The sequence below is a fragment of the Choristoneura fumiferana genome, chromosome 18 (assembly GCF_025370935.1).
Source record: "Choristoneura fumiferana chromosome 18, NRCan_CFum_1, whole genome shotgun sequence".
Lineage (NCBI taxonomy): Eukaryota > Metazoa > Arthropoda > Insecta > Lepidoptera > Tortricidae > Choristoneura > Choristoneura fumiferana.
The window spans coordinates 13,870,080-13,891,719 of NC_133489.1; the positions used below are offsets into that span (position 1 = coordinate 13,870,080).

The following is a 21,640-nucleotide window of genomic DNA, read 5'->3' on the forward strand; positions in this document are numbered from 1 at the left end:
TTAAAATTAATCACCGAAATGTATATATGTACGCGCATAACTTCCGAACGAAGGCATCGAGTTGGATAATTATTTTTTTGTTGTATTCGTTATCAGGACAAGGTTTGTGCTAGACAAAATTTTAAAAAAAGATGGGATCAGGGGCGAAGCCGCTGGCAACAGCTAGTTTATTATAAACATTAATTTATATTTAACTTATTTCACATAAAAATGTAAAGACCAAATAGATAAAATAGAAAAAGTCTTCAAGGGTAGGTTACATCAGACTTTAAAAATACTGCTTTATTCAAGTACTTATATAATAAATATGTAAAAAAGCACATTGCAGAATTTGAGGTCTCTACCTAAGACTGGTGAGAGTCTGGGTCCTACCTAATAAAAAAGCACAACTTTTCATTGCAGATACGTATTTTCGCGTTTATACTGGGCGCTAACTCTGGTATACGTCCCTCTATTTCTAGAAGAGCGATTGTCTGTAAACCCTAGTGCAGGTTCGGAACTTGTAGCCAGCGTACCACTAGTCCTTTACATTTCCTCGTTTTTCTCATCGCTGCTACTCAAAAGCAAGATTAGCCTATGTGGGAATCAGGTAAGCATAAATAAATATACCTATAGTTGTTTACATCCAACATTGCTACTGTAAAACAATAGGCGATTGAAAGAGCTCATGCGTATCAGGTTCATCAGATTGTTAATTACTTAATGTTTCATATAAATTCGGTTTAAAATTTTCAGCTGGCATACATAATTGGAAGTTGCTTGAGCTTTATAAGCTGCCTGTGGATCGCGCTAGGTGTTGACCCACACGCCAACATAGTGCAAATATACTTAGTGGCAGCTTTGATGGGTAAGTATAAATACAATCTATACTGAGCGGCAAAACATCAAAAAATGTATGCGGAATCGTTAATTTTGTATGAAGGGTGGGCCAATTTTTATACCTAATTTACCTTAGTCAGGCGTTAGCCTATATGGTTACATTTTATTTACTTAGGTACACCTTCGATTCTATACTTATTGGCTCATCTACAATCTATTGCTTCATGTCATACATAACTTATTATAGGTGTATAAGTAATTACTCTGAACAATCCTATGCCGATTGGTCGCATTAGACATATATATGGGACCCGTTTTACTCACGAGTACTTATTTAATCAATTTCTAGGCTTATACGTAGTTCCACGTGTTTTCTGGCAGAGTACCGAGGAGTACCAATACCAGTTTCATAGAATTATGGTTTTTATATTAGAGCAATGTTTTAGGTGCAGGCAGCTCAACCACTCTTGTCTCCAGCTTGTGCGTCACGGCCGACCTCATAGGCCCCCACTCGCACCAAGGCGCTGCCATCTACTCTATAGTTACTTTCGCTGACAAACTGGTTACAGGAATTGCTGTTGTTGCCATTGAAAATTAGTAAGTATCGGCATCCTCTTTATAAGTAGGTACTTGAGTAGGACCAATTTACTATGGGAGCTGTCGTCCGCGACTCAGTCAAAAAAAATCGTTTGTCGAACGCCTGCGGGAACTTAAGAATTTTCCGGGATAAAAAATAGCCTATGTCCTTCTCAGGATCTCAAACTATCTCCATAACAAATTTCAACACAATTGGTTGAGTACTTTAGGTATGAAAGCGTAATAAGTAAACATATAAATATTCACGGAACAGAAAAAACAAATATTAACAAGGATTTTCTTACACTTCATTTTTTGATTTTTTGGGACAATATGAGCACAATATTTCGCCATTTCGATATTTAAACTACGTTACTAATAATACCTATAATAGAACTAAATGTATTTTTTACATAATTTTTGTATATGTGGCAAATGTTCGTGCTTCATTTAGTTAACGGTTAAACATCTTACTGTTAAACCATAGAAACCGCTTAGTCTTAGTCGATAACGATACCTGAGATATTTACGTCATACTTGTCTTGCGTTTGTTGGGTTAAATTATGATTGTCTACCCTGGCATTATAGTAGGTACATATATTACAATACTTAATTTTAATTTTTACAGTAAATGCCGCAACGCAGCTGACTGCCCTGAGTACTACAGAGGGGTGTTGACCTATGCCTGTGGAGGCAGCGCAGTACTGGGCATCGTCTCATTAATTTTAACACGAATAACATCAAGACGAAAAATTTTATCGTAAATGTGAAACTCTTGAGAAATACACCAAGTCCTAATTTTTAAATAAACAAATTCAGAGATCTAAGTATAAATAAAATCGTAGTTTACAGTTCGTTATTAATTTAACATTTCCTTAAGCTATGAGATCTTTTTTTTTTTATTTTGCGACACTGATGGCTCGATTTTCTAGGTATTTATATTGAAATAAAAATTAAAACTAGTTTCAGACTGACTTTCATTAGTTCTAGTCGTAAAAACGACGTAGCTTTATATATTTTTTTGTTTTAATGTTTAAGGTGACCTGGAGCTATTGTAGCTGGGATATTGTATCTGAGCCGTCTGTTGGCGTCCTTACGGCGCCATGTTTTTCTCGGCCATTTTAATATGTAATAATCCCGAGTTGGAAAAGGTTTACATAGGGTTTACATGGCCTAGTGCGGAGTATAATGGACTATTTCAGCGTGGTTTGGCAGCCACACTATGCTACTCACTCACTCACTGTCCACCATTAAGGAGATTGGTGTCTGGTAGAAACTCTCTTGTAGGCTGACTCGTATTCCTAATAGTTTCAGCAAGATCACGTACATTCCCCATGACCCACCTCGAAAACTCATCAGTAATAGTCTAAAATAATTTATGGCACTCGTCCTATTTAGTATACTTTGCTTAGTTTTTGTGTTTGTTTTTTTTTTGAGGACATAATTCTAATACTCATGTGAATTTAGTTTTAAAGCTTCACGTTTGTTTTGCATGCGGTGTTTACCTGTAAAATTTACGAAAAACGTATTTTTTTTATTGTACTTAAGATCTGGAGATCATAACTTACGATTAGCGGTGCCGAAGTCGGCGAGTTAGGTACTAATAAAAAAAAACAGATAAGTAAACATGAGATTTCTAAAATACCTACAAATTATTGTTTAAAGTGGCTTTATGGGGCAAATATTAAAAACTCCTACAAATGGATCATAACTATACTGACTGTATCGATCTGCAGAATATAGTTCAATGTTTATATGATCTTTACCATATTGCAGCTTAAAATTATTTAAGATATTTAATTTCCTAGCTCTTACATCTGCAGTCATTTCCATGGCAACACTGAAATTGTATAAATTTACACAGCTTTCAAATAAAGCTCTAGAAAATGACAAAGGTTGGGGATCACTGAACTTATCAATTAAATGTATATTTTCTAAATTTCTACATTTGCTTAAGTTGACCAACATTGCTGGCAAGTCAAGACAAGGGGAAACAACCCTAACATTCTTTACATTTTTACACAAAGGTAAACTTTCAGTAAAAGAATATAATGCTGTTATTGAATAGTCATCAAATATCATATTTAATGTTTCCAGTTTTGAACAGCAAGAAAATAAAGTACTAAATATATCTCCACTGAAACACATTAGAGAGCTTAAATCAATATATGTAATTTTTTTTAAATATTTTCCATCAATGGGAACTGTTATAAAATTTTCAAAATGAACATTTGGCAAATGAATGCTTAATTTTAATGATTCTTTTTCTGCAGTCATAGCATCGAGATCTAATACCTGATTGAACAAATTTATTTCTTGGTTGGGGCCAAATTCTGAGCCTTCAAATTGGGTAATGTATATCCAATCACAACCCTGTGGCAACACTAATGTACCATTCAGGGACTCATGGTGATACGGGAAGTAAAATTGCAGTCGCTTAAAAAGGGATTTAAAGAAAGCTTCATCAAACACAGTTGAATCCTTATTCCAGACCATTAAAACAACATTTCCTCCGAGCACCCGAGGAGCCATTTCTATCAAACATTCTGCATGAACTTTGAATTTATCTTTGAAGAACTCTTTAAACAGTGGAGAAACATATACAGCTCTGTAAATTATATCCAACCACACAATGATGATAAATTCACATTTACTAACTTCTAGGACTGAAGCTAGAAAAAATCCATTAAAATCTGAGTGAGATTTATGTTTATTTTTCCAATTTAATAAATAAACTGTCATTTCAACAAATTCCACCAGGCTTTCAAAATCTTCAGAATCTTCATAAGGTGGAAGATTGCAGTCTGTTATAGTAAGCTGTAGTTTGTTTAGTTTAGCTCTTTGCAAGAGAGACAGTGGTAAATTGGAAAAGTACAAACTTTCAAAGTTACCAACAAAATGGATATTCTCGAATTTGTTAAAGAGATCATGACATTTTTCCTGAATATTAGTTGGAACATATACCCATGTTGTTACACCAAAATCAAAATTCATACAGATATCATTTATAGTTGGGCATACCTGGTGTATTTCAAACAAATCCATAATATTTATTGAGGTATATGATATGTTCAAAATCTTCAAGGCTTTGAGTTTCATCATGCTGTTTAGTAACATTGGCTTGTTCAGATTAGAGACACAACTTACATCAAGCTTGTTTAAGTGTCCTGCAATATCCTTAAAGAAATTTAAACTAAAGGACTGCACTGTAGCCAAATTGCTCAGCGATATGTTAAATTCTTTTATGACTCCTTGCATACCTACTATGTTTCTCAAGTATGAACATGAGCTGTTTACGTAAACCAAACTTTTAGTGTCCAGTCTTCTTACAATATTAATTAAAACTTCTTCTGGGAGATCAAGCAGGTTTAAGGATCGGTGATTCATGGCGGAAAAGATCCTGAAATCAAAAATGCAGATTATTTATGTAAGCAAGTACCTACACACATTAAGTTTCCAGTATTCAAGTATAGCATAGGTCTGGTTGTTAAACTGCTTACCATACAACTTGCTTTACATATAATATACGGTAACATTAATGTTAGGTCTTGTTTTACTGGTCAATCCTATACATCTACATTTCAAAGTTCATGATCACAACAAAACAAACACAACACAAACAAAACTATCGTATGTTGTATCGTATTCATTGATTGATTGACGATGATCACAGACTACTTAGAAGGACGACTGACGTAACGTTGTGTGTGACTGACGTCTGTCGTTAGACGTTGACACGCGCCGAACAGTGTTGCCTGCACTATACCACGTCCAAACTACGTCTACGAACGAAACGAAGTGCGAAATTGAAACTTCGTATCTTGCCGTCCCGCTGGCGTTAATCTATCTATCATAGCTTTAAACGAGCAATTCTTGTATAGTTATATATATATATATATAATTAGAAAAAAATGGGAAAATGCTTATTATCGAGTTTTAGCCTGAGCAAAGCTTGGTCGCCCAGGTACTATTGTTTAATACGAGAATGCAAAGGACGGTACGATAGGAACTTCGATTTAGATTTTCGTAGTAGCTCCCCTGTACTGCAGTGTAGGGTTACCCAATTTGGGTATGGTGTGTAGTAAAACATTGTAAATATCAGCTTCAAATGGTAGCAAGTAGTAGTAGGATTATTTATTTCTTTACAATGTTATAACATACTTTTGATGATCATAACAAAGTTGCTTCCGAAAGGCTGGGTTAAATTTGAATATTTTTTCCTGAACTAAAGAAGTTTATTCTTTTTGCGGATTCTTGTCAGCGTGGCCTAAATCGCGATTGCCTGCCTACACAGGCAGCACTGCAGCGAGCGTCTTCGTTCTCGTTCTTTATAGTTTTATTGCATGTGGCATTAAAAACGGTGCCACACTGTGATGCCACTTAAAATTATATAATTTACTGAAACTTACTCCATGTAAAGCCGCGTCCACACCAGGCCAACGAAGGCCAACGAATGGGTTCGTTGGTCCTGTGTGGACGGGTTAGCGATCGTTGGCGTTCGCCGGCGATCCGGAGCGTGGCGGTAACATCAAAGGAATCGTACCATCACCACACCATTACATCGAATCCAGTGTGGACGGTCACCGAAAGAAGGCCAACGAAGGAACGCTCAAGTTGAAGCGAAAGAGCGTAGCGTGCAGACGTCTGATTTATCCGTCTCGTATACCTCGCCTATATTTCACGCCGTTTACGTCACTTAAGTATGGAGAGAGCTCATTACAGTATATATAAACTATCAATTATAATCATATCGTCGTCGTCCATTTTTAAATTGGGAATGCAAGTCGGAATCAGGTGCCAACGAACTTTTGCTTGAAGTTTGACGCACATTCGAAGGTTCCTACATAGGTACTTATACTCTTTGTTCGAAGGCTAACGAGCGTGCGGAGCTAACGTTGAATATCCTTCGTTGGCCTTCGTTGGCCCGGTGTGGACGCGCCAGAAGGCCAACGAACAAACGCTCAAGTTGAAGCGAAAGAGCGTAGCAGACTCACGCAACTAGGAACAAAAAAACTTTTGTATGGACTGCATGGTAAATCAGCAAGGCTACTACGAAACTCTTAACGCGAAGTTCGTGTCGTGCGGTCCCTCTCGCTCTCGTATCAAACAGTGTAAGTGTCAGAGGGACCGCACGACACGAACTTCGAGTTTCGAGTTTCGGAGTAGCCCAGCAGTACCATAATACTAACCTAAAACGTCAGTACAGTTTATCTGTCAAGTCAACTGTCATCAGGGCTTTAAATACCGTTAAAAAGTGGTAACGTTACCAACTGTCAAACCGATTTAACGTTAAATGATAATTAACGTTAAACGATTTACCGTTACTTATACAACTTTTTACCGGTAAAAAAAATGGTGACGTTATCAGCTATTCATTAAATTAACGTTAATTAAAAAGTATCGTTGAATCATTTTAACGGTATTTATATTACTATTTACCGGTAAGCTTGGGTAACGTTAAATGGCAGATTATCCTCATTTATCGAGCGAGTATGCACGCGCTAAATTGACAACACTCGGTAGCATAGCAAAAATTACCAATAGTGTTACTTCGGTATCGTTATAATAATGTGAATTGGGTAACGTTAACAAGCCCTACAATGTAAAGTAAATTTACCGGTAAAAATAACGGTAATTAGGTAACGTCAAATAATGTTAAGTTATCAATTAACGTTAAATTTTAAACCGGTACTAGGTATTGTTATGATTTTTACCGTTATTTAACGTTACCTATAGTGTGAATTTGGTAACGTTAACAAGCCCTGACTGTCATGAGTGTCATGTCAGCTATGTTGCTTAGCTTGTGATTGCGGCTCGCTTACTTTTTTCGTTAATTTCTTTAGATTGCTATTTAAGTTAGTCTTAATAGTTTTCTAAAGTAGTGACACGTGACTGAAGTAAACATATTTTGTTAAATTGGCACCGAAAAGACGGTTTATAACATGTGACATTTGTGTAAATCGAACTAGTCGACATAATCACGAATAAAGGATTTTATGGCAAAATCAGTGTTGCCAGGTCCAAATTGAAAAACACAGGAGATTTGAAATAAAAACAGCAGAAAAAAAATACCTCGTAAACCATTTATGAAAGCATGTTTTATTTATTATATTCCCTAGGTTATTGAATTTATGATTTATTTTTAACATTTTCATTGACAAAGGATGAATATTGTTTTTCAACTACATACATTTACTTACAAGTAAAAATATAATATTAACTTAGTTTAATTGAGGTAATTAATTTAAAGTAACAAGCTATAAATTCAATTTCTCTAGCTGCATAACTCAAAGTAATCCTATCACCGACAGCATATGGAAGCTAGAATAGATTAATTGGCTTACCAAAAGACTAAGCACCAATTACTTTTAGGTACAATTCTTTATCATATGTCTCATCTGCAAAGGAAGTGTTTCCTTACTAAGGTTCAGTGACATAGATGTTACACATTACAATACAATTAACACCTTACACTAAGAACCTTGAAACGGCCATAGTGGCATAGATTTAACCAATTTAAGGCTGTCTTGCACTCACTTTAAGAACTTTGTAGTAATATGGTTAATTATACAAGTGAACTTCTAAAATCCAGGAGATTGTTATAAAAATACAGTAGAACAGGAGCTACACCCTAAAACCAGTAGACCTCCTGTAAAAACAGGAGACCTGGCAACACGGGGCAAAATTTTCCTTTGACGAGAACCGGTAAGTATTGCCTTAGTTAGGGTAGTTAATGTACGACTGGTCTAAATAATGCACGGCCTGATAATTCGTGCTTATGTATATAAACATTGAAAATTGAATTGAATATGTGCACGACTTATCATGCCGTGCATTATCACCCCGTACCGAACTACCAGGGAACCAATAATGTACGCGCAATAATCCGGATGATGGCATTATGTCTTCCGATTATCATGCCTTACGATTTTGAACATGAAACTACCGTGAGACTCACTCATATTAAATGATATTGTAACGAAAAAATGCGGGTAGTGGTGCGCCGGTGTTAGTTTTGTCGGGTATTCGCGCGAGCAGAGCGGTGGCGCGTAGTGTGTGTGTTGCGTCAGCCGCCGAGTCGCGTGCTCCTGAGAAGAAGGCCTACGAAATAGCCCGAAACATGTCGAGCTAAACTCGGCTTAAGACGTGAATTATCCGTTACAATATCATTTAATATGCCTTACGATTTCCGTGATTCAAATAAAAAAATACCTAACGAAGGGCGAGAGCGGCGCACGTCCTCGCCCTTCAGCCCAACCTAACCCGGCCGGGTCGGATCTGCTCCGATTATATCGATCTCGCTCACTGCGCTCGCTAGATTCGCGGCGAAAAATGTATATTCATTCGAATCAATCGGATGCAGATAATCATGTCGTACATTATCACTATGTACATTACAGCGCGCGCAATATTTTGTACGCCCTGATAATGCGCGACCATGATAATGTACGGCATGATAATCGGAAGCCATAATAGCCATGCTTCGAGTTGTACATTATTGTTTCCCTTGCCTTAGATACTTTTAGCCATATTTTGTAGCAGGGCATTTCTATCTACCGTTGTACCCTGAGTTTATCTCTCCGATTTCAATAAAATTTGGAAGGTACTCGTAGACTCAGTCCATGATTCCGAGCTGGAAAAACAGGGTCTCCAGATGTGTCCCCAAAAAACTTGTACGGATATGTCCGTTTTGTTAAGTACACGTTTTTCTAATAATTTTCGTAACAAAACGGACACACGGACACGCAAACGGGCATTTTCAAGCTTCCTATATTTCGACGCAGTTGTAAGTATCATGATCATGGGTAGACAAGACACACGCAGCCTGTATAAATTATATCGAAAATACGAGCTGAGACATGGATGCACAGAAAAACCAGAAAAAGAGACCAACTCTGGGAAACAGTAACAAATTTGGAGTTGAAATAAAAAATACAAAAAGACTAGAAAAACCAATCATAATGTATAAATTATGTCAACTTTTTTTTGAGTTTAGTTATTACATAAGATTTTAACCGTAAATTTAAAATAGTAGATTGATAACCAAGGGTGGAAAGTGACCCATTTCACCTGAGCTATTTCTGGCGCTCGAACGAAGTGAGAGCGCCAATAGTTCGAGGGGAAATGGGTAATTTCACCCGAGTTAAACACTCTACTTTTCAACACTCGACTGTGAGGAAAGTAAAAAAGTACAAAAAAATAAGAATAACATTCAATTAAATTTCAGTATTCAGTAAATTTAATTTACTTATATCCAACCTCCAAGTACCTTTTCGACCTGGCCACTTGTCACGGCCGAGTATAAAAAAAAATCGAGTTGGTCACGACCAAGGAGCTTATATACCTACAAAACTGGCGTTAGAACGCCGAACGAAGAAGTTTGACCTTTATTACTTATATTCCATCTCTTCCTTTCACATTTCACGAATGACATCCATCTCTTTCTTAACCTAACTAAAGAAAGAGATGGAATATGTTCGTGACGTAATAAAGATCAAATTTCTTGTTTTAAACGGATGTTCGGCGTTCAACTTCCAGTGTTGTAGGTATATAAACTCCTTGGTCACGACGTGCATCTAGATGGCCATGCCCAAGCCATGCCGAAACGTGAAAAAAAAGTGTCATTGACGTAACTCAATTCTCTTCGACTCCGTGGCTAATCGAAAAATTAAAAAAAAACTTTCCACCCTAGAGATGAAAACGCAATTTTCCACCCGGCTATCTACCCATGAAAATTAAACTTTCCGAACAGGAGAGATGAAAAAATATATACCTCTGTATTAACAATAAGTAAAATGTTTTCAGATGTAGGGCTCAACCAAGTGGGAAAAGAAGATTTGGTGTATGTTTCCATAGTTTCCATAGAAAAATACATACGTGAAGACCACTTTGAAAACAGAGCTTTGAAAAAAAAAGGAAATCAACAGAAAACTTGTATTTTATTTTGGGTCCACATTTAAGACCAACACTATAACATACCACTTTATTACCACTTCAATGTGGACTCGATCTTAGGTCAACAATTTTTGTAATCAAAATTAGGTTAAGATCGAGTCCACATTTAAGATTTCTAGCCGATATATTATAAGAGCCTATATTTCAATCCCCACCATTTTATTGATATCGATAAAAAACGCAATCGTTTAGCATGCTACACTATTTAAGTCTGTTGTAGTATTGTTTTTTGACGTTTGACAGATCTTTGGCGTACATGTTGGTAATGGTTTGCCATGCAAACTCCTCAATACAAACAAACTCGATTCCATTCGCTAGTACTATTATATATTCTGTAATGGGAGTCCCGCCTCTTAAAACGTAGTGGTTATATTCTCTTTGGTAACTAAACTAGCATGTGTAATGGTGATTTTCCACCGGCAAGGCGAGATGAAAATTGAAATTTGTTTGTATTCTCGCGCGCCCGCCGCAAGCCGCCGCGGGCGCCGCCATACAAATTTCATTTCTCGTCACGCCTCGTCTCATCTCGCCTCGCCGGTGGAAGACTACCTTAACGGTAGCTTATGGCTTTAGGGTGGTATAAGCTGCGCCAGTTGCGCCACTGCGTCGGAATCGTCGACCGATATCAATATCGGATCGGAGGCTATTTTAAAGTGGCGATAGAGCCACTACCTACTTTGACAAAATTTGAATCACAGAAACCACTGGACGGTTCGATGTGCTTAGTGAACTTTAAGAAAATACGTACTATTAACTAGTTAAGATATAATTTTCTCAGTCTGTGAATGAATGTGAAGACGCACATCGAGCGCAACATAAGGCTGCGCTTTTACACTACGATATGCACAACGCGGTTGGCTGCGTGGTTTTAGCGTGCAGTCTCTCTTCAAAGTATCGCTTGTGAAAGAGATAGCACGCTCAAACCGGACGGTTGGTTACATAGTGCGTGCGTTGCGTACGAACCCCCGCAGCCCGAGCCGCAGGAACCGCCTCAAAAGCATAGATTGGCCAACAATTTTTTTACCGTTTGTAACTTGTATATAATAATAATATTGTCATTTATTTATTCTATAAAAAAATAATTGTTTTTCGAATTCTTAAAAAAAAAAACTAAGCGGAAGTTGCGTAGTTTACGAATGGCCACACTATTTTTTTTTCTGTACCTACATTTTCCAGCCAGCCAGGCGGACAGATGGCAATATGGCTGTAGCGTTCAAGTTTCGCTGGTAGTGTGTGCGGTCTCACATCATTTCCAGCGTAGTCGAAGCAATTCCGGCGCCTCAAAAGTTTCTGTTTAATTTTTTTAGTTGTCGTTGCTTGTTTACATTGTTTTAATTAATTTTGTGTGTATAAATTCCTGGTTTTTCAACTCCGTCATCAGATTCATGCGACGACAAAATGGCGTCGCTTGACAAGATTTTACTGCAAATTTATTTTTCATATTTTATTGGTTTAACATAAAAGAATGTTTGAAAACTTATTATCAAATTATTTTATGTGCCTTTTCTCAATGAAATCAGTAATTGAAGTTAACTTCATTCATCAATTTTATTAGTTATAGTGTATTCAACTTATATTCTTCAAAATGCATCTGGTAAGTGTTTTTAAAGCTCATTTCATGTATGTTTTGGTGTATTTTATCCCTTTATTTATGTTTTTGGGTTTTCAATATTCGTGGATGCTTCTGGAAGGCTTGGGTGTGGCCCTAATTGAGGGTGAATTTTTAAGACGTAATTTCAGTTTTAAGGGTTTCTGTGATTGTTTACAATAGATTTCCTTGTTTTTATGTATGAAAATGTCATTATCCTGCCTAATAATTCATTCCCAATGATTTTTGATTACGTAACCATTCCATACAGACCAATGAAAATGGAATTGGGAAAGGACCCCTTTTTGCAATTTGCCTTTGAAAATTGGTCTTCACATTGAGTGCTCATGTAAATAAATGCATACAGGTTATGTGAAAATATATTGCATTATATTCGTTTGAATTTGATGCTTAAAAATAGCTTACTTTCTGTGGTGTAATCTTCAATTTAAAAAGCCAATTTAGACCTTTATTAACTTCTAAATCCTGTCTTTTTAAGAGGAAAAGATTTACTTTTGAGGTTATACTTTCTTACTGAAGTGTATCTTTTGTACTTTTCTGTATTTCTATATTTTTTTGGGTGGTTTAAATTAGAATTTGGGACTTGAGTGTAGCATATATATTTTTGGATTTTGAAGACCCCGCCTCTATAGTAAATATAGCGGACGGACAGTCATCACTTCTATGACAATATTTATTTCATTGGGATTTCAGAAACGTTTACCATTATTCATCAAAATTAATATCTAGATCAATTTTCTATAGCATGCATTTTTATATTTTTTGTGATATTAATGTATTATTATGAACATCTTTGTGCAAACATATTCAGTAATATATTTCAATGGAGTTGTGTACACATACTTAATTGATTGGGAACGGTTTGTTGCTGGAGCAGTTGCTAAAATCAATATCTCTTAGAAATCTTATTTTCATGGCGGTCCTTGGATAAAAAAGAGTAGCGATGTGGGTACTCCAACAGCTCTTCTGAATTGCTACACTCGACAGAATTATTGTCGTTGTTGGATGAGGATCAGTAAAGAACCTTCAAGATAACTTTCTTGGAAAAAATAGTGTGATGTTCCAATATCACTAACACTGGAATGGAATTTGAATAAAATTCATGCTTTGTTTCAGAATGGTTCAATGACTGAATCAGGCAGTGAATCAGCAAGTGAAAAAGGCAATAAGAGTAACTCCAGTGGCTCTGGTTCAGGAAGTGAAAGGTATGTACTTATATATTTTACTTCTCTTCATTACCAATATACCCTCCCCCCCCATTCCCACTTCTCGGGGTGTCGGATCCATTATGTGTCGGATGTCAGTCATTTCTATAGAAAATTGTGTTGGGTAAGTGTTTCAACTTCATATAAAATGTTCTGCCACTCAAACATTCAATTAAAATCCAGGCTCAACATCTGACAGGTGGGAACCAGCTCTTACACAGTATTGAGTAAATTTTCCTGTTTAACAGTGACAGTGGATCAAGTTCATCAGGATCAGGATCTGGGGCAAGGTCAGGGTCTGAGAAATCTTCTGCAGCAGATGGACACCACAGTGATTACTCCAAGTCTTCACCTAAGCACAGTAATGCAAATTCCTCAAAATCTGACCATCACACCGATAAAGATTCCTCAGATGACTTCCATTCCAAATCTAAATCGAGTAATCATGAGAAGGTTAATTCTGATCTTTGGGAAGATAATCCAGACATCTATGGTATTAGAAGATCAGCTCGATCTCGGAAGGAACCAGATAGACTTAAAATAGCAGATAGTGATTCAAGTGAAAAAGGAAGAAGTCACAATAGAAAGAGTAGGAAAAAAAGGTAGGTGTATTTTCTTAAATAAAACATTGATTATGTACCTAATTATGTAAGAATGTTTTATTTTTATTTTATTTAAATATATTATGTTTCAATTATAAATTCATTTTAAGTTTTCTGGCTTTTAGCGACTCATGGAATTCAGATTCATCTGAGAGTGATAGCGACATGAAAGGCTCCCCTCCCCCACCTTCTAAACGACCAGGCCAAAGAAGTGTACCTCTCAGAAAAAAGAAACCAGCGAGAAGAAGAAGATTATCAAGTGAAGATGATGAAAGCACAGAAGGATCTGATGAAGAATCAAGAAAGTAATTTACAAACATTAAATTAAATGTCAGGGAAAATTTGTGTTGAATGTGTTATTAAAGATAATGATTATTTACAGTCGGGCAGCAACACGTCGCACTGGTGCAGCAGCAGTTAGTTATAAGGAAGCAAGTGATGAACAAACGGACTCTTCAGATCTTCTAGAGGTAGAAGCAGGTGATGGTGAAGTTGAGGCTGAACCAGAAGTAGAGGACCACAGTGAGACAATTGAAAGAGTTCTAGGTCACAGACGAGGGAAGAAAGGAGGTAAGTCCACTTTATATTAAATTATCAGCACTAATACTAATTAAATAAAAAATATTTTATTTTGTGAGCTATTATGATTTGCATTTAGGTGCAAATGTTGATATTAAATTTTAGCTAATGTCTTCTTATCGTTGTGCAGTCACTGGGAATGTGACAACCATTTACTATATCGAAGAGAATGGGGATCCCAATGAGGGTTGTGATCCCATTGATGAAGATTCAACTGAACCGCAGTACCTGATCAAATGGAAGGGGTGGTCTCATATACATAACACATATGAGTCAGAAAAATCACTTGCTGAACAAAAAGTAAAAGGCCTTAAAAAATTAGAAAACTATATTAAAAAAGAAACTGACTTATCTTGGTGGAGACAACAAGCGGGACCTGAAGACATAGACTACTATGAATGTCAAGCAGAATTACAACAAGAATTAGTGAAAACATACAACAATGTTGAAAGAATTATAGGTAATTATAACTATAATGGTTTACTGCTTGTGTCAATAAGACATCATTTATGTTAATAAGTACTTGGTGGATGAGATTTTTATTTTAAGAAACCATTTTTTAAGTAGGCACTTAGAGAAATCTTTAAAGATTATGTATACAACTTTTAGCTGTGCAGACTCGAGAACTGGAAGGTGGCGGAACTGCTCATGAATATTTTTGTAAATGGGAATCACTTCCTTACTGTGATGCAACTTGGGAGGATTCTGCTTTAATAGAGAGAAAGTGGCCAGTCCAGGTAGAACAGTTCAAGACCCGGGAAGCTGCTAACACAACTCCTTCCAGACATTGCCCCGTTTTGAGACGAAGGCCAAAGTTTCACCAAGTCAAAGAGCAGCCAGAATACATGGGCTCTGATCAGGTACTTTACAACAAAATTTTCCTTTTCTGTTATGACCACTTAGTTAAATCCTATGTTCCCAATATAACCATTCCACTAAATGGCCAGTCCCGTATTATCTCTTATCAAAAGACTTATACTAATTATTATATAAAAAAGAAAAAAAAAAAAAGAAAAAAAAAGTGTTTGTGAAGTCTGAACTTGAAAAAATCTTCACCGGTCTGATAATAGAATGAAAATCCTACTATTATTATAAACAAGCGTTTTACCGCGGCTTCGCACGCGTGAATCATTGGATACAGCAGTTGAATTGAAATTCCGGGATTTTATTAAATTCTCGTGGGAATTCCCTAAAATTACATCATGGTTTTCATTGACGTTAAATTAAAACCCCCATGCCAAATTCCATGACTAAACCCAGCGGTTGTTATTTCGAGATTTTATCCCTATCCCGTGGGAATATCGGGATAAAAAGTAGCCTGTGGGTTATTCCAGATGTCCAGATATCTACATACCAAATTTCATGACTCTCCAGCGGTTATTAGTTCGAGATTTATCCCGTGGAAACATTGAGATAAAAAGTATCTTATGTGAGTTATGTGTATTCTAGACGTCCAGCTACCTTCATACCAAATTTCATTACTCTAAGCCCAGCGGTTGTTATTTTAAGATTTTATACCTATCCCATGGGAACATCGGGATAAAAATTATCCTATTTTAATCCAGGTTATAAACTAACTTTTTGCCAAATTTCATCTAAATCCGTCCAGCCGTTTCAGCGTGAAGAAGTAACAAACATACCGTTTGTATACAGACAAAATCGAAAAAACACCGTTTGAATACACGTATTATTGCTGATTTTTGATAGGAAGGACCTTTTGGATTTTTTTTATATTTTGGGCAAGTATTAGACCAATAAATGGTCTATTCTGAGCCAAAAATCTAGAGTTGTCACTACTTCACAACCATTAAAAAAATGCCTTTTTTTCTTTTTTATATGATAACAAGTATTAATTTTTGGGTGGCGATGCAAATCTATATAAAGAACATAATTTCAAAATTTGAAGCGAATCACTTTAATACAAACATCTCGAAATAAAATACATTAAAAGAGATCTTGTAAAAAATCATGTCAAAAACTGTCACAAGTAGGATGTTCATACTCAGCATAAATATTCTTCACTATAAGAGGTACTCACATAAAAAAAACCAAGCCCTCCCAAGCCCATTTGATGTAAGGGCCGACTTACTATGAAAACCCGCCTGGCCTTTTTGAAAACACTTAACAAAAAGATAGAAAATTAGAAATAAAAATATTTTATACCCTCCTCGCATAAAGCATAATAAAAAAGCATTAAAAAATAAAACAACAGCATTAACATAAAAACAAGTATTAAGCCGGCCATATACATTACGGTCACCGCACAGGTTACCTGTGCAGGGTTGCCTGCACAGGTCAGGATACCACGAAGTGCAAAACTCGAACTTCGTATGTGGCCGTCCCGCTGACGCTTATGTCATTTAATACGCGAGTGAAAGGGACGGTGCGATACGAACTTCGATTTGCGAGTTTCGTATTACCCCTCAGGTAGCGTATATGTGTACCGGAGCGGTCTTCAGTTCTATTTGCGATGGCATCGAATAAGGACGAGGACGCACTAGCACTGCTAGGCCTTGCGTTAATTTTGAGTGAAAACGATACAAGAACAGTGAAACGGAAGCGATAAAAGTGGTGTAAACACACGCACAGGTTCACCGTACGTTGCGACAGGAGCAAACTCAATTTTCGAATTTGCTCCAGTCGCCTGCGCAGGTCGGTCGGCATACACGCTCCGGTCGATCTGCGCAGGTACACCTTAACAGGTAGACCTCTCCGGTAAACCGTAACGTGTATGGCCACCACGCATGCGAAATATGTATATGTAAATATGTATTATGTATATGCGAAATCGCGAAGCGGTCCCAGCTCAGCATAGTGTTGGAAGATGAAGATGTTTAAAATTTTATTTGAAACAGCCACTCATTTTGTCTTTTAAATTTGTATGGAACCCTGAATGCGCGAGTCCGAATTACATTTGGCTGGTTTTTTTAATAGCTTAATATTTTCACTCTCAGGTTTAGCCTTCAATATTTTTAATTTTCTTACAGTCATATGTATTACGAGATTATCAAATGGATGGATTAAATTGGCTGATACATTCCTGGTGCAAAGAAAACTCAGTTATTTTAGCTGATGAGATGGGGTTAGGCAAAACTATTCAGGTAAATGTGAATAACTTGATCATTTGCGTTTTTTTGAGCTGTTATTGTGAAAGTAATATGATCTTTGTTTTTTTTTTCAGACAATATGTTTTCTGTATTACTTGTTTAAATCTCAACAACTTTACGGACCATTCCTGTGTGTCGTACCGCTTAGTACCATGACTGCATGGCAGAGGGAGTTTCAACAGTGGGCGCCTGATATTAATGTTGTCACTTACATAGGTGACGTAGTCAGCAGAGACATTGTAAGAGTTGCAGAATTATTATATGTTTTAACCTTCCCTGTCTGATGATTTGCTTATATTATAAACACAGTTTTATTCCTGATCTAATATACGATCATAAATCAAATTAGATTAAAACTTTCCATGTTATAAGTAAGCCTTGGTAGCCTAGTGGTTCCACCTATGACCTGTCAAGCAGAGGATCGTGGGTTCAAATTTGGGCTCTCACATCTGAGTTTTCGAAATTATTGTGCGAAATTACATTTAAATTTACCACGAGTTTTACGGTGAAGGAAAACATCGTGAGGATGCCTGCACCAACCTGCGAAGTATATAAATCGATGGTGTGTGCCTAGCAGTGGGACGTATATAGGACGAGATGATGATATTATAAGTAAGCACTGAACGTATTGCAGCCAAAAATGCAACCTTTTAATGAGGATTATGGAACCTCTTTGAAAGTTGATTTTATAGTCCACATTAATAAGATGTAAATTTATTCAGTCTTGTTGTTTGTAGATCAGGCAGTTCGAATGGAGTTTTCATCCCTCCAAGAGGCTAAAATTTAATGCCATTCTTACCACCTATGAAATATTGCTGAAAGACAGGCAGTTTTTAAGATCTTTCGGGTGGGCATGCTTGTTAGTAGACGAGGCTCACAGATTGAAAAATGACGACTCCTTGTTGTACAAGGCTTTGAAAGAATTTGACACAAATCACAGGTTACTGGTAACTGGTACCCCCTTGCAAAATTCTCTGAAAGAGCTGTGGGCCCTTCTGCATTTTATTATGCCTAACAAGTAAGTATTTAAATATTTTCTCTGGATCCATAATACAATACAATAACTCTTTATTGAACACCAATACATAGTAAGCAGTACAGAAAACACAGGTATATGGAAATTTGTTGATACTTTTATATATTAATATTTTTTAATTTTGCGTTTGCGACGTTGTATGCCGTCTGGTTAAAAATCTTTTAGTTCAGCTTTAATTTGGATTTGTCTCCAGTGGTCAAATAGACTTAAATTTTGGTGTCTTATTTAATTCTGATGGCAATGCACTATCAACTAGAGCTAAAGTTCATACTTTTTTTTCAGATTTGAGACATGGGAAGACTTTGAAAAAGACCACGAAGATGCCGCGACCAAGGGCTATGAAAAGTTACACAAGCAATTAGAACCTTTCATATTAAGGAGGCAAAAGAAAGACGTAGAGAAATCGTTGCCTGCTAAAGTAGAGCAGATATTAAGAGTAGAAATGACTTCCATTCAAAAGCAATACTATAAATGGATCCTAACAAAGAATTACAGTGCTTTGCGCAAAGGTGTGAAGGGTTCGATAAATACGTTCATAAATATTGTTATAGAACTGAAAAAGTGTTGCAACCATGCGCTTCTGACAAAACCTGAAGATTTCGAATCTAGAGCATCACTTGCCACTACGGATGCCGTTGAGGTACTAAGCACGGCTGAATTTAATATTTTGCAAAAATGTGTATATTTGCTTAATATTTTTTTAACGCTAATTCTACTCTTAAGTTATGATCATTGATTACACATACAATACAATACAATTACTCTTTATTGTACACCAGAAATAGTAAGCGATACAGAAAACAGAACAGAGCTATGTTACTTCTGTTCGTTGCTCTCAGAACTTTCTCCTTACTGTCCCCATTCAAACTCTAAATTCTGCTAAAATTTATTCCTTACTTCTCCATCCATTCCATTCTAAAGGTTGCCTGAAAGAGATCGCTCTATTGCTTACCTCAGAAAGTCTCTGTGTATATACCTGTTTTTCTGTACTGCTAAGCAGTAACTGCTTGCTATGTGTTGCTAGGCAATAAAGAGTTATTCAATTGTATTGTATTAAAACATAATGTACTTACAAAATAACACAATATTAATACGTACGTACGTACGTATTTGCTACATTATATTAATTTAATTCATATTTATACATAATTTAATAACTGTGTTTCGTGGACTCATCCACTCTCATTCCCTGTTTAAAAATATTGTACTCTTAGTTTGTGCTATAAAGTTCAAGCTTTTTTTTTTTTTTCAATTAATTTTTCATCAAATTTGGTGCAGTGCTATAGTTGTGAAAAGTTAACTATTCGTATATATGGCAATAAACGAATTATATGTGAACGGAGTCGCGGGCAACAGTTAGTTAATGAATAATTGCAAATAATATTGACGTCTTCAATATTTTCATTAGAATTAAGTTTAGACCATATACTAAAAAAATGCAATTTATTAAATTACTTCCTAAAGCATGGACTATAAAAGAGCTTATTTTCCTTCTGTCCATTCCTATATTGAACAGACTGTAGTTTACTAATAAGATTTTGGTGTCTTACATGTAAAATTGATATGCTTCCATTACTAATTGCAGAAACTTTTAAGAGGATCCGGGAAACTACTTCTCCTGGATAAATTGCTATGCAGATTGAAAGAAACTGGTCACAGAGTGCTTATCTTTTCACAAATGGTGCGAATGCTGGACATCTTGGCTGAATATTTGCAAAGGAGGCATTTTCCCTTCCAACGCCTTGATGGCAGCATAAAAGGGGAAATAAGGAAACAGGCTCTGGACCATTTTAATGCAGAAGGTTCATCAGATTTCTGTTTCCTTCTTTCAACAAGGGCTGGAGGATTAGGTATTAATTTGGCTACAGCTGATACTGTGATAATTTTTGATTCTGACTGGAATCCTCAAAATGATCTGCAAGCTCAAGCTCGCGCACATCGCATTGGGCAGAAAAATCAGGTAATCCATTACACTCCATGAACTAAACAGTATTTAAAATTAACTTAAGGTTGTGTCATTTTAGTTATATAACATTTTGCTTCTATGTAATAGCCCCGATTCAGTGTGACGAAATTTTGACTAAATGTTTAAAAATATTAATTATTACAGGTAAACATTTATCGATTAGTAACCGCACGATCTGTGGAAGAGGACATTGTTGAACGTGCAAAACGAAAGATGGTATTAGACCACCTCGTCATCCAGAGAATGGACACCACTGGTAGGACCGTGCTCAACAAACGCGATTCCTCTGGCACGACGGCGAATAATCCGTTTAATAAGGAGGATTTGAATGCCATTTTGAAATTTGGTGCTGAAGAGTTGTTCAAAGATGATGACGAAAATGACGAGGAGCCTGTCGTAAGTCATAATTGTGCCACTTAATATTTAAATATAATTATCGTCACTACTTTGAAAAAATCTCTTATCTTAAATCAATAATGTCAACAAAATTGAACCTTGACATAATGATCGTAAAGTTTACTCAGAAGAATTATCTATTTTGAGGTACGAGTTTTTTTTAAAAGTAGTGACGATATAATAATGAATCCCTATTTTCCTTGCTCACGCCATAACTTGAGAACGGCTCTACTGAATTCATACATCTTTACTTCGTAAAATAATAAAGAAGAAAAGTCCGCAGATTATGAAAGTTAACAAAACTTCACGATTATTTATTAACTCTTCTAATGATACCTAAATGTGTTAAATTATAACTGCTAGGATTAGACATAAAATTCCCACGGGTTTTTTTTTTTGCAAAATCCCGGAATTACTTTTCAATTGCTAGGCCTGATGGTTTACACGTGCGAAGCCACAGGTAAAGGCTAGTCAACAATAAAACTAACCTGATTCTTATTTCAGTGTGATATTGATGAGATTTTGCAACGTGCTGAAACCCGTGACGAAGGACCGGCTATGGTCGGCGATGAACTTTTATCTGCATTCAAAGTCGCTAGCTTTGCTTTTGATGAAGAAAAAGCGGTTATGGAAGTAAAAAAAGAACCGCAGAGGAGGATACCAAAGATTGGGTGAGTTTGTTTTAGGCTTCCGAATAATCCTTTATTTCAATGTACCTATATCTGGTATTAATAAATCTTTGTTTCCAGGATGATATAATTCCAGAAACGTGCTAAAACTATTGCTGATG

The 21,640-nt window shown here is 36.3% G+C and overlaps 3 protein-coding genes across 8 annotated transcripts in view; 2 read left to right on the forward strand and 1 right to left on the reverse strand.

The window, feature by feature from the left end:
* The window catches only part of LOC141437726 (major facilitator superfamily domain-containing protein 12-like), a 72,378-nt gene extending 70,076 nt beyond the window's left edge, over positions 1 to 2,302 (forward strand). For all 6 annotated transcript variants that reach the window (XM_074101210.1, XM_074101213.1, XM_074101215.1 and 3 more), the window contains 4 exons: positions 403 to 589; positions 736 to 847; positions 1,266 to 1,416; positions 2,024 to 2,302. In XM_074101210.1, coding sequence (XP_073957311.1) covers positions 403 to 589; positions 736 to 847; positions 1,266 to 1,416; positions 2,024 to 2,159 — 586 coding nt within the window. In that variant the 3' untranslated portion in view covers positions 2,160 to 2,302. The remainder of the gene's footprint in view (positions 1 to 402; positions 590 to 735; positions 848 to 1,265; positions 1,417 to 2,023) is intronic.
* A 165-nt stretch (positions 2,303 to 2,467) lies between these two features.
* Positions 2,468 to 5,085, reverse strand: LOC141437725 (uncharacterized). Its single transcript, XM_074101208.1, has 2 exons — positions 4,896 to 5,085; positions 2,468 to 4,795 (listed from the first exon to the last, which is right to left on the reverse strand). Exon 2 carries the CDS (start codon positions 4,780 to 4,782, stop codon positions 3,055 to 3,057), a length of 1,728 nt encoding a protein of 575 aa, XP_073957309.1. The 5' UTR covers positions 4,783 to 4,795; positions 4,896 to 5,085; the 3' UTR covers positions 2,468 to 3,054.
* Positions 5,086 to 11,516: 6,431 nt separating this feature from the next.
* The window catches only part of LOC141438414 (chromodomain-helicase-DNA-binding protein 1-like), an 18,547-nt gene continuing 8,423 nt past the window's right edge, over positions 11,517 to 21,640 (forward strand). Inside the window, 13 exon segments of the mRNA XM_074102280.1 lie at positions 11,517 to 11,944; positions 13,076 to 13,164; positions 13,413 to 13,766; positions 13,892 to 14,071; positions 14,149 to 14,336; positions 14,476 to 14,805; positions 14,955 to 15,205; positions 17,333 to 17,446; positions 17,527 to 17,691; positions 18,190 to 18,470; positions 18,771 to 19,128; positions 20,074 to 20,448; positions 20,599 to 20,850. Coding sequence (XP_073958381.1) covers positions 11,936 to 11,944; positions 13,076 to 13,164; positions 13,413 to 13,766; positions 13,892 to 14,071; positions 14,149 to 14,336; positions 14,476 to 14,805; positions 14,955 to 15,205; positions 17,333 to 17,446; positions 17,527 to 17,691; positions 18,190 to 18,470; positions 18,771 to 19,128; positions 20,074 to 20,448; positions 20,599 to 20,850 — 2,946 coding nt within the window. The 5' untranslated portion in view covers positions 11,517 to 11,935.